General features: G+C 43.5%; 1 protein-coding gene across 4 annotated transcripts in view; it reads left to right on the top strand.

Annotated features, from left to right (window-relative positions):
* The first annotated feature begins 5091 nt into the window (after positions 1–5091).
* anks1b (ankyrin repeat and sterile alpha motif domain containing 1B) overlaps positions 5092–12676 on the top strand; it is a 242117-nt gene continuing 234532 nt past the window's right edge. For 2 of the 4 annotated variants that reach the window (XM_030439329.1, XM_030439332.1), the window contains exon 1: positions 5092–5788. In XM_030439329.1, the coding sequence (XP_030295189.1) occupies positions 5658–5788 (131 nt within the window). In that variant the 5' untranslated portion in view covers positions 5092–5657. The remainder of the gene's footprint in view (positions 5789–12676) is intronic. The other 2 variants (XM_030439330.1, XM_030439327.1) reach the window with 2 other exon arrangements.

Below are 12676 nucleotides of genomic sequence, written 5' to 3'. Positions count from 1 at the left end.
GATTTTGTTTTTTCTTGTTCCATCCGTGATTTCAGTTCCGCCTCTTCATGACTTTAATACCCCCACCAAGGTACGGAGGTTTATGGAGGATATGTCTTCACCTGCATCCTTTGTTTCTGTTTTTCAACGGGATAACAAAAAAAAAATACTTGTCGGAATTCCACAAAACTTTGATGTAGAAGAATAGACCCTTAACTTTTGGTGCCGATCTGGAAATAAGAGACGAATCCGGGATGTTTTTTCTCACATTCTTTAAAGGGACACTGCGTAACAATTTTTGGAGCTGCAGGACCTCCCGACAAGCAACCGGCTCTTTCTGATCTCACCCCACTAAAACTCAAGACACATGCCTATTTTTCTTTTATATATTAACATACAAATGTGAAAAAAATCAGTACATCTAGAAACCAGCGTTCAGAGGGTAAAAGGCTTGATCTGTCAACACTTAACATTACAAGATAATCTGGGCCGAACAATGGTACCAGTCGAGGTCCCAGACCAGGTTCCTTCTTCAGTTGGGAGTCCGATCGTTTTGTTGGTCGGTTTGTCAGCAGGATTACACAAAAACTACTGAACGGATTTCCAAAAAACTTGGATGGAGGATCGGTCTCGGCTTGGAATAGATGGAGGCACTATGCATCTTTTTGTTTCTACCTATATCCTTGAACTTGCGGAACTCTCGACAGGCAATTGGTTCTTTTTGGTCTCTCCCCGCTAAAACTCAAAATCCACGCCAGTTTCTTTTAATATTTAAACATACGCATTTAAAAATATCACTTTCAGGTACATCTTGAAACTAGAATATAGAAGAATTTCAAAGCCTTCACATTACCGGGTAATTTGGATCAAACAATGGTACCAGCCAAAGTCCTATTGGGGAGAATTAGAATTAAATAGGGCTTAAACTCCTGTAGTCCGATCCCCTTCTTGGGTCTCGCTAATGGAGCTGCTTTTCCTTGAATGAAAAGCTCCCTGTTTGTTTACAGACAGCTAAAAAATAAACTTTTTTTAAACACAATTCTGTCGATTTCTCAGAGAATAATGGATGGATCTTGGTGAAAAAAATCAGGCCGATAAAGGGGACTGTAGGGCCTTGGCGGAGGTATGCGCTCTACTGAGTTTTTGTTCTAGTTTGTATTGTGGACAGGACACCGTGAGAGTCCATACATCTGCAATCAAAACTACATTTAAACATAGAAAAGAAGTTGCCAGATGTATGTATATTCTCAGTCTGAGTTATCCCATTCATATCTGAACGGTTGAGTTGCTCGTCTGCATCATTTTTCATGAGATGGTTGCATTTTCCCCAGTTTTCTTGAAGAAATCTCCTTCAGTTCTTCGTTGATACGTCAGATTTTCCATGGAGTAGATATCCCGGACAATCGTAAACAGACCCTGTGGAGTTTCCCCTCACCGTACCATTCCAAGATTGCACAAGTACACACATTACCACAAAACATGGCCTGGAAAATACTAAACACACACTCAACAATAAACAGGTTCCCCAAAAGTGGTCCCATGAGGAGTTTCAGTTGAGTAGACACAGATTTTTATGTGCCGTTTTAAGTGAAAGGCACCACATCTGCTCCCTGTAGCACGAAGGACGCATATCTTGAACGGGAAAGTCACAGTTTAAGCCACTGATAATGAATAATTATTAAAGGCTTAAGGCTTTTATGACTATTTCAAGTGATTGTCTGGCTTCAAATCTGTGGGAAAATTGCACAAATTATGTTCCAGCGGACGCGAAAAACTCAAGAATTCGGCACGGGCTTCAACTGGAACTTTCCGTGATTTGCAGCACAGGGTTTTCTGACTTGTTTAAAGTTCATAGGACAACTTAATGTGATGCCTTAATTAGAAACAAAGCCGGCGTTTGTTCTGTGATGAGCGGAGGCCGCAAACTAAACTCTGAAGTGCACAGCCTCTGTGGGCTCAAATGAGCTGCACTGAACCACTGCAGGAGAAGCGTTTGGACTTTGTGCACATAAATGGTCATGACATTTAACGGCTGGAGTAGTGCAGTGAGTCATAGAAGGGCATTAAATGTTTGAGTGTGTGTGTGTGTGAGGGAGAAAGAGAGAAAAGCTCTGCTGCTGCTGCTGCTGCTGACTTGAAAGCCTGTTTACATACTGAAGCTTAATGTTTCTGTGATGATGGCTACGTCACAGCGCCGGTCCGTTTATGTAAGCAAAGCATGCACACATTCATTTATATACAGTGTGTGCATGCATGTGAGTGTGTCTGTGTGTGTGCCAGCATCACAAGCAGCTGGATTATGGGTAATATGATGAAAGAGAAAGGCATCAGGTTGTGTGTTGGCTCAGAGTCTGGAGTCTGCGTCCAAACACCCAGCGGGGCTGCAACTGCCGGTTCACTGCCCCGTTCTCTGGTTTTTTATTCCTCTACTGGAGCCTTGCTGCAAGTATAGTGACCCTGTGATACTGCTGTAATGAAATTAATGAAGGCTGAGTTCCATTTAGCTGCTTCGGTGTGAGAGTCTTGCTGTGGAACTTTTTTTTTTCTTTCCACAGCAGACATTTTGACTTGTCATAGCAGGAAAAGCACAGGTGCTACTAATAACACTAACGATGGTTCTGCTCCGCTCAGGTCTTTTTATTAAGTACTTGCAAATTAAATGTACAGCCGAGTGTTTGTGGCAACGTTTCTGTCCTAGATTTTCACCATAAAACAAGATGAAGAAGTTTGATTGTAAATATTATCAAGATATTGTCACATTTTTGACTTTTTTTTTTCAGATTAACTGATTATTTGACTTATTGTAAAAATAATCACCATTTTAAACGATAATGACAGTAACGATTAATTGCAGCACTATGTTCATTAAATGCGTGCTTTCCTTCTTATCGGTTCTTCACTATGCTGCAAGATTTATAAGCCATTTTATTATGATGTGGCTCCAAAGTTGTTACAATAACTTCTCCTGCAAAAATAAGTTGATTCATGTGTTCACTTCAGATAATTAGTTAATCATTTATTCTGTTTTTGAAGGCACACAGATGCCAAATAATATTTTGATCCATCTTCTAAAATGTGAATATTTGCCACTTTTCTATGTTTTATATTTTTGTAAAGTGAATTTCTTTGGATTGTTGGACTGACAAAGCAAGACATTTAAATAAGTCAGGCCCCAGAAAACAGTAATATGTTAAATATTTTCTTATATTTTATTTAAACAATTCAGGGGAATAATCACCAGATTGATCAGTACTGGAAATATGTGTGTCGCTGCGGGCCAAAAATCTATTAAATCAGTCACTACTCGTTTCTACGAGCTCAGAAGAGGCTGTAGGTGAGGCACTTGAAGGCAACACGTCTCCAGATTCCAATTAAGCAGCAGAATGAAGCCACCGGGCAGGTCCCAGCATGCACCGGCCGCAGAGTGAGGAGGAGGGGGTGTGTCAGTGGACAAATCGGAGCACATTAACAAAATCCGTCCTCTGATTTCAGTCTCCATTCATGCAGACCCTGCTCCGACATGACAGGGAGGCTATTTCAGGATCTCACCTGTTTCCAGATCCATTCAGCTGCAGAAGTAGCAGCAGCAGAGCCCATTGTGAAGGGATACTACTCCAGTGGGCAGGGGGACTGCGCATGTGCGTGGATTGATAGAACAAATGAGTGGTCTGAAAGTGGCAACAACTGGCACAGCTGGTTGGTTCGAGTGTGACTTTTGGAAGCGACTAACAAAGGCATTGCCTCCTGTTGGTGGTGTAGCATCGTCATCCACGCCCCAGACTGTACAGTAAGTCTATCAGGCAAGGCAGGCACAGTGACAGCGGAAAGGGGCGGCTGCGCTTTCAAAATAAAACCTAGGTATGCACACGGTGCTTCTAGGATCAGGACAATTTCTTAAATTAGTGATGAATATCTAAAACATATACTCACACTTGCAACGTTATGGCACAGTAGGTCTTTATATTTATTTCCAGAAATACAGATAATAGTAACAGTTATTCCACCCATGATAATGACACAAAGGGGCAACTCAATTTTCAAAACATAGTAACATATTTGACTGTTTTCACTGGTTTTACTTGACTTAAATATCCAACAGCTAATTGTGTTCCCTTTCTAAGAGAAGAATACTTGAAAAATCAAACAAGTGTGTGTGTGCATTAGGCTAATCTATCAAGTTGGCTAGTAGTTAGCTAGTTTGCTATGGAGCATAATTGCTTGCTAGTAAACTTAGCTAGCTTGCTGATGTTAGCTTGATAGCAACCACTGAAACTGCAGAATATCCCCCCCAAACAAAAAAAGAAAAAAAGAAAAAAGAAGAAGGAAAAAAATTGCTAGACTATTAAAACCAATTTTCATTTTGTTATCTTTTTGCAGATATTATTATTCGTTTTAATTTATCAAACTGGTCTGTTGATGATGTATTTATCTATGATAGCTACAGTTTACTTAATTAGATTGCTAACTATCTAATTGGCTGATGTGGTGTGTTTAGGTAAGGTTGTTTGTTGGAATGGCAAATAAGAACTCATATAGGACATAAAAAGGCACTGAGATAATATAAAAAAATTAATAAAGGAAATATAAAAAAACGAACACAGACGTTATAGCACGAAAGCTTGCTATCTGACTTAATTTAGCTAATAACAGAATACCCCCCAATATTTAGCTAACTTGCTAGTTCAGTGTACAACTGCACATTTAAAAAAAACCAAAAACATTTATAGCTGTATAAAACACAGCTTTGGTCAAAATAGCATTAATCTTGTCAATTTGCTTGTTTTATAAGTAACTTTTCAAACAAGGTTGAAAATTATGTTTTGCTTTATTGTTCATCATCTACATTGTTAGCTAGTTAGCTAATGGCCGTTTTGAGGCAGTTTGTTTGAACTTAAATACATAGCCTCTAATATTCATATACATATGCATATATAATATAAAACAGCAACAAAATGCACTATGAAATATTTGTTTCATCGATATATGACATTTTTTTCACGTCTTATGGCAGTTGGTGACGTCTGTTACAAACAAAAGCTTGTAACGTATCAGCGCGTGGAGGTTTTATTTTGAAAGCCGCAGCAGGAAGTGCGTAGTTTTATTCCGGTTAGCTTGACACGTGTGTCTCGGGCTACACCGACAGGCACCGGCCAGTCAGTGCGGTAGGTTCGGGGTAAAGAGGTGGAGAGTGTAGCGGGACCGGGAGAGCTTCTTGTGGAGGGTTTCACATCCCGCGTGTTAGCAGCTGGAGCTTCGGAGCGGCCCGGAGCTGCATTCTTTGTCCGGACAGAGACGGAGTTAGTTTGTTTCTTGTTCGAACCAGGTTTACTCTTTACTTCTCACTGAGGGTTTCGCCTCGGAGCCTCCAGGTTTCCTCTCCCGCCCCCCTGCTGCGCTTGTTTGCACTGAGGCTTGCACCGGGGAGAGTAGTGATTACGGAACCGTGTGAATGGACTTGAGGTGAGAAGGCACCCAGGGGAGCAGCGCACGTCAAACCTGCTCTGCAGCATCAATAACACCTCGATCACCGTGCAGCAGCAGCAGCAGCATGCAGTGAGAGGAATCCTTTCTGATGCTCTCCAGCACCAGGCGGTGAGGGAAAGGGGTCGCAGGGGAGGAGGATTTATGGGAGATTTGTTGGATTTTCATCACCCCGTCGTTGCAAACTTGTGTCCGGGATGGGGAAGGAGCAGGAGCTGCTGGAAGCCGCCCGGACCGGGAACGTCGCCCTGGTGGAGAAATTGTTGAGTGGGAAGAAGGGGATCCTGGGGTCAGGCTCCGGCTCCATCCCTCTGCCCAACCTCCTGAGGTAAGAAGTCTCTCATCTACCTTCTCATGACCAGGGAGCCCCCCCATCCTCTGGGAGGCTGGAGGGGGGGATTCCTGGGGGGGATCCCATGCTGCAAAATTAGGCATAATTAATCTCCATCATAGGTCAGTACACTAGAAAATGAGTCTTAGCTTCACTCCTCCCAGCTGCAGCAGAGAGTGTGCACTGTATACTCAGCAGCAGGGTTCTCCCCATATGATCAGACGTTGTGTCTTAAGAGCTTCTTGCAAAATGCTTATTGAGAAAAAAGGTCTGCGATGCAAAGCAAAGACAGTGTGGTGCGAAGCAAAGTGGAGCGGCTGCAGGCCAAATCCTGTATCTGTGACAGCCATCTATCAATATGTGACTAGGGGTTAGTCGTCCCCTGTCCTATCTGGGTTGCTGGTATCTCTTCGTGCTCGGAGGGCACAGAAAGAACAGACAGTACCTTTCAGCCCCGCGGCGCTGACAGCTGTCAAAAATGTTGATTCCTTGGACGATAGTGTGATGGACGCTTCTGTGACGAGGCGAGTTCGTCCCAGAGTGTCTTCACGCCGATTCTGCGTGGACGTTTGTGTGGATGAAAAAAAAAAAGCATCACCACGCTCCTGTTCTGGTGCTGCGATAGAGTCACTGCATTGATCCTCCGGGGACCTCGTTGTGGTGTTCGTGTCCCAACGTCTGTGCACATGACGCTGGGGACAGTCGACAGACATTGCATTTCCTGAAATCACTTGCTCCATTGCCTCTTTTGAAGAAAGAGGATGTGAGCAAGCGAGGGAACATCATTTGTTTGTGTCAACAGGTGGCAAGTCTGTTCATTCATTCTTGAACCCCTGACCCGGTATTTCCAGTATCTAGTGATGCGTCTGCGTGGTACCTTTTTTTGACAAAACAAACTTAACATTGTGAGCAAAAACGTCGGAAATCCTTTGCACAACCCACTCGAAGCATTCTTTTCTAACCACGAGGGCTTCAGTCTGGCCGCGAGAAACAACTGCTGAGGTTATTATTATTGTCCCCCTCCTCCCGCCCCTGCAGCCTCACCCTCTCCTCGCTGAAGCCCAGGCTGAGCCAGGTGATTAGGAGATCAAAGGATGGGGGTTAGGTACGGGTGGAGTACCGCCTCAGGCCTTTCAAGCAGAGCGTCTCACGACCGGGATGAGGTTGCAGACTGGCAGAGTAGGATGCCAACCACGCAGACTTTAGGCTACAGGAAGCTTTACCCAGGGATTAGGGACCTTTGGAGGGACTCATCGCCTTTTCACCGCAGTGACAAGAGTTTAATTAAGTTCCGGGCCGAAAAGTTCTTTGTTGGTGTGTAGAACTTACCATTTTTAAGTATTTAGAGTTAAAGAAAAAAGCACAAGATGGATGGACCGATGACGAATGTGGCGCCGTCGTTGTTGTCAAGGCGTGTAAAACCAGTTCCTTTAAAAGTAGTTCCTGGGGCTTAAAGTTCTGGGTGGAAACGTGGCATCTAAGGGCTTCATGAACTGGGGTCTTGTTGGGCTTTAAAGGGCAAGAGCAGAACTCCTCAAGGATAACGACATCTTGTAATTTTGGAGTAGGAATCCAAACTCAGAATTTTAATATTTACAATATTAATGAGACAATAATACAAACATTTGCATCCATAACTTAAGAAACAAGCTGTCCTCAGAGGAAAATAAGGCCCCGAGAACACAGTGAGAAGCTAGAAAGGTGGTTTGTTCAGGCATGAAAAAAATAAAAAGATAAATCTGTCGATGAAGATCTTTCTGTACATGGTGCACCTTTAATTTAAACATTCATTCATGGGAAGTCGGCTCCACGAGTATTAAAATGCAGTTTCTGAACCGACGGGAGATATTTGAGAAAAAAGGTACAGCATCAGAGAAAAACCCGAGTCCTGTTGTGTGACATAACAGCCGCTGATCCTATCTGCAGGCTATGTAATCCTACAGAGGAACACATCAAATAGAAAAAGAGGAAAAGTACAAAGTTCACTTGCAACAAGTGGTCAAGAGTCTGTTGTTCACGGCACCTGCATGTGACATGCTGTTATTATATTGATGTCAGTTTGTTTCTGTTCTTCTTTTTCTGCTCATAATTTCCTCTCTCGCATAATAAATTGTTTAGGTGGGAAGGAATCACTGGAGCTGCCTGCATGCTGGAGCTTTTTTTGTTGGTTCCCACGCAATCTTTTGTAATAAGAGAAGTAGGCTTGCCACATAACTGCTGTGTCCCAATTTCACACTACAAACTGATCGTATACGGTATTATATACTCGTATGACGGTCCCTGCTGTTTTATTGGACACGCTGGCAGCTTTGGGGATGGTAATGTTGGTGGTCCGCCACTTTGATAAAAATGAATTGTAACAACTTTGGTGCCTCCATGATTTGTCCTTCAGCACCTCCATCAGATCAAAATGTTAATTTGTCCACCACTTTTGTTTGCGTTAGAATAGTGTGCAAAGTGTAGGCTAGCCCATCGCCCGGTTTCCCTTAACGACTGACTTCTACGTCGCCACCACTGAGCATCGAACCAAACTAGACTACACACACACTGTAAATCAATCAGTCTACTATCTAAAGTCCTCCATTAACGACGGACCAGTGAGTAGATGAGTCTCTGTGTTCGGCGTGATGACGGTTAATGTCCCAGACAACTTCTGTGGTCTCATTAGGCCAGTAAATGAAGTATTTAAGGCATGAAAACACTTTATAAATCAAATGCAGGATATTTACTGATGTATTTGATGCGGTAGAAACTTTTGGTAACGACAGGCCTTTGACTTTGACTGTGAGACGTGGGAACAGGAAGTGCAAAATGCCAACTTGTTTCTCCCCATCCCCATCAACCTCAGGTGTACCTCATATTTTGCGTTAGTGAGCAAATGTTAGCATGCTAACACCCTAAACTACAATGGTGAACATGGTAAACATCACCTGCTAAACATCAGTGTGTTAGCAGTGTCATCGTGAGCGTGCTAGCATTTAGCTCAAAGCATTTTTTGTGGCTGTAGACTCTTTATCTTGCTTGTTCTTCTTCCTTGAAACTGCAGTTGCTTGAGACTTGGCTTGGGAAGTGGTTCAAGACCAGCATGAACCAGTCAGTAAGAATCGCGATTGCTAGCTGGAGAATCATCATTTCACCTAACTGCTACACCTGACTACGTGGCAGCCTCTCGCTTTGAGATGTCTCCATATCCTGTGTGTGTGCATGTGTGTGTAAAATAACAACAGACAGAAAAAAAATCTAATTTCCTGAAGGGGATTAATAGAAATATGTCTTCTACTTTGCTGTCTTTTCTCGTGTGAACACTTTCAAAACCGGATCAGAATTAATCCGTGTTATGCAACTTTTGTCCCGATGATGTTTGTTTGTCCTTCACGGCGCGGATTTGCGTTGATAAGAGGGACTGACACCCAACATGTGACTGTATGCATCTCATCTGCGCATCCAGAACACTGTAAACATCGCTGTTTGGTGTGTTTGCTTTGCAAATTGGGATTTGATTTAATTTATTGGAGGACAGCGATTATTTACACAACGCTGAATTAATTTGGAGATTTAAAAAGAAGGACGTGGGAAAGTGTTGGAATAGGCGCAGCTTTTGGATCGCTGTAAACTGTAGTTCAAGTAGCACAGTTGAGTGAATTTGAGGACGCATTACGGGCGGAAAAACCTGTGTTTTTATTGTCAGCGAGTTATGTCTACTGTGGAAAACGCATTCGGCTTTTATTGGAGACACCGGCACATGAGGAGGTGTCTGTAAAAACTCTGTCTGCACATCTGTTTGTGTGCTTTCACGCGTGTCTGCGAGTGACCTGGTTGTGTGACGTGCCCCCCTCATAGAGATCTATTGTACTTTTTTAGTCAGATGAGTGAGTCAGCAGAGAGGGTCACGGCGGAGGCGTGCGCGCAGGCCAACGTCATGGGAATTATCTCCGGGAATCAATGCATACTTTCCCATCTTAAGGCCTCTGAGCCATTCGTAGCATTCCTAAGTCATGAGGTTCCTCTGTGCGCCGAAAGGAATCGCACTGAAACCGCCAAGTGGGACATTAACACGGACACAGAAACACACGTGTGTGTGAGCACAGGACGTTAGAGAAGATGGTCCTCTGGCTGTAATGCTGCAGTTTCAGGGTGTGGAGCAGTACACACACACACACAGACACACACACACACAGACACGTGCAAAGTGGAAAATCAATACTGGATGATCTCATTGCTGTTTAATGGGTCATATTCTCTTACAGATGACCATCACTGCACATGGTGACTGTTTGTACGTGTGCGCCGGGAAACACTCAAACACTTGATCCCTAAAATGCTTTGACACAGTTACAAACACATCCAGCTGTTAGTCGGATGTTGTTTGTGGTGTATATTTATAGCTATAACTGTATTTAGAAAGGAGGGAATCTTCTGTAAAGTAGATACGAGTTGTAAATAAATGAATGTAAGAGCGAAGCCTTCTTCCGAGTGTGTTCCCAGTGAATAAACATAATCTCAGAAGAGCCAGAGATACTCATTTCTTCCCCCTCTACGGAGCATAATGTATCGCATCAGAACACATGCTGTGTTTTGAGTAATTAGTGATATTTCATTGTAAGAAAAATACAGAAAAATGCTGCAAAGTAAAAATGGTAATGAGTGCATTTGTCCAAGAACTACTGTTATGTAAATGCACTTAATAAGACTCTACGGCGTTAATTAGTTAAGCACCAGTTTCTGCTACATCATGGCACTTGATTGCGTCTTAATTTTTAAGATGGATTTTAATGTTTCTATATTATGTTATTTAACTACAAATTGCACAGATATTCGCACGCCTTCCCTCTCCCAGTTGTAAACACCCTACCTCACCATATCTGCTGATTCTAGGGTTTAAAATCAGCACAACCAGGAGGTGATTTGTTGGATGCGTTTTGATCATTTTGCTAAAATGATCAAACCCCCCCCCCCCGCCTGTACTTGTCAACATCGAGGAAGAAACTGTCTTTTGATATGGCCTCAGCTCCGTGAGGTCTGTTTTTCAGCTCTTCCACTCATTTGTGTGTTTCAGTTTTCTTGTTTTGTTTTTTTTTTCCAATCAGGTCTCGCACAGACTGAAAATTGCACGAGGAGATGCAAATGTTTTCCATCTGTCTTCTTTTCCGCTTCCACTACCAACGTGTCTCCCGCGTAACTGCAAACAAATTTAGGCACGTTCCCTGAAGATCGCTGAAAGGTATTCTGGGAACATGCACAACATCAGAAAACAAGACAGGGGAAGCTGGGGGAGATTAAGGCAGAGTCAAAACAGCAAAATAGTACTTGTGCTAAAAATACATTGCTGTGCTTTTTACTGCCTCTTGGTTTTTGGTTTTTAAACCTTTGTAACGAATTTGGAGACGAGGTCTGCACAATACACACAATGTTCATGAGGAATCAGCTGTATAATGTCCTCTACTTCTTCAGTTCAGGGCGTATTTGTCCCTTTAAGCGTCTTTCCATCTAGATCAATATTAACAGTGAGGATACATTTATGATGACGCATCATACCGTGTACTCTGAGGAAATGAGGATAGACACACGGGCCGTGTGTGACAGCATGCTGACTGTGATGGAGTGACGCTGATTGAAAGCTGATACACTCACAGAGAATGAGTCATGATACAGCAGATGGCGGCTGATCCCCCCCCTCGCTCCCTCACTCTCGCTCAGTAATTTTCAGGGGGGAAACCCGTCTTGATTTTGGGTTGTGTGTGTGTGTGTGTTTGTGTGGTCGGGGTTGTTTACCTTCCTCCTTCTTTGCAAACAAACAACCTTTAAGTGGAGGGGGAAGAGACTCCCAGAGGAGACACCAACTCAAACACACACTTGTGCGCGGACCGTGTTTTTAATTGGCGTCCTCACAGGGCGGTCTCCCCCGACGTTCGTTTTCTGACACTCGTTCCGTCTTTGTAGCTCACAGCATGGGGCCGTGTGTGTGTGTGTGTGTGTTGTGGAGTTGCCGTATCATCCAAAAGGGATGAAGAGCGAGAAAGAAAGCTGCAGAAAACTGTTTTTCTTTTTTCTTAAGTTGTTTCATGGCCGCAACACTTTGGCTCTCTGTTTTTCCGGAAAACAGCAAATCAGGCGACCAAAAACCAAATCTGTCAGGCTGCGTCTTTTGTGCGAGTCCAAGTGTGTGACATAACCACTTTCCTTGCATAATCACTGCTAGTGTTCCCAGTTGTGTGTGTGTGTGGTCGTTTGCGGGAGCATTGAGGGTGAGAACTGTTGGGGGAATCCAAAAGCTACATGTGGCGTGGGACATCTCAACCGGGTCAGGGGTTAACTGCGGAGAATGCAAGTCAAATTAAGGTTGGATTAAGAGGACGACACACACACATACACAACCTAGGAGCATCTGTGTGTCACAAGTAACTCTGAATTGGGGAGTTACTGTGACGGATTGTTCCTTTAGTTTGGCGCTATGGATAATACAACATAGACCGGCATCAAACAACACATTTATTAAAAATGCCCCTTGTTGTAGTCTCTCTCATTCTGTGCTGTTTCCCCACCGGCACTTTTCAAACGATTTGCTTTTCCATTTCAGACGTTGAGCCGCGCCATCGATAGACCTGTTTCAGAGTAGGGCCTGCCCCGCCTCCAAGCAGGCCGCGGTTTCATCATGGTGTTGCTGCAGTATCTCGGGTGTCGGGCACCTTTATGGCACCGACCATATTGCCTCGATACCATGGAGATGCATACCTAGGGAGTGCTGTTGATTGGCTGTCTCGAGACATGCAGGAAAACACGAGGTAACGTCCAGAGATGGGGTCACTTCACTGTGGTAAATTATATTTTATATGAACCCTACGTGTGCGGGGGTAAAAGGGCTTGACTTGGGACTCGGCTTCTTCT

This window comes from Sparus aurata, chromosome 14, assembly GCF_900880675.1.
Source record: "Sparus aurata chromosome 14, fSpaAur1.1, whole genome shotgun sequence".
In the NCBI taxonomy this organism is placed as follows: domain Eukaryota; kingdom Metazoa; phylum Chordata; class Actinopteri; order Spariformes; family Sparidae; genus Sparus; species Sparus aurata.
The sequence above is the reverse complement of the archived record's forward strand: the minus strand, read 5'-3'. Positions and strand labels throughout refer to the sequence as shown.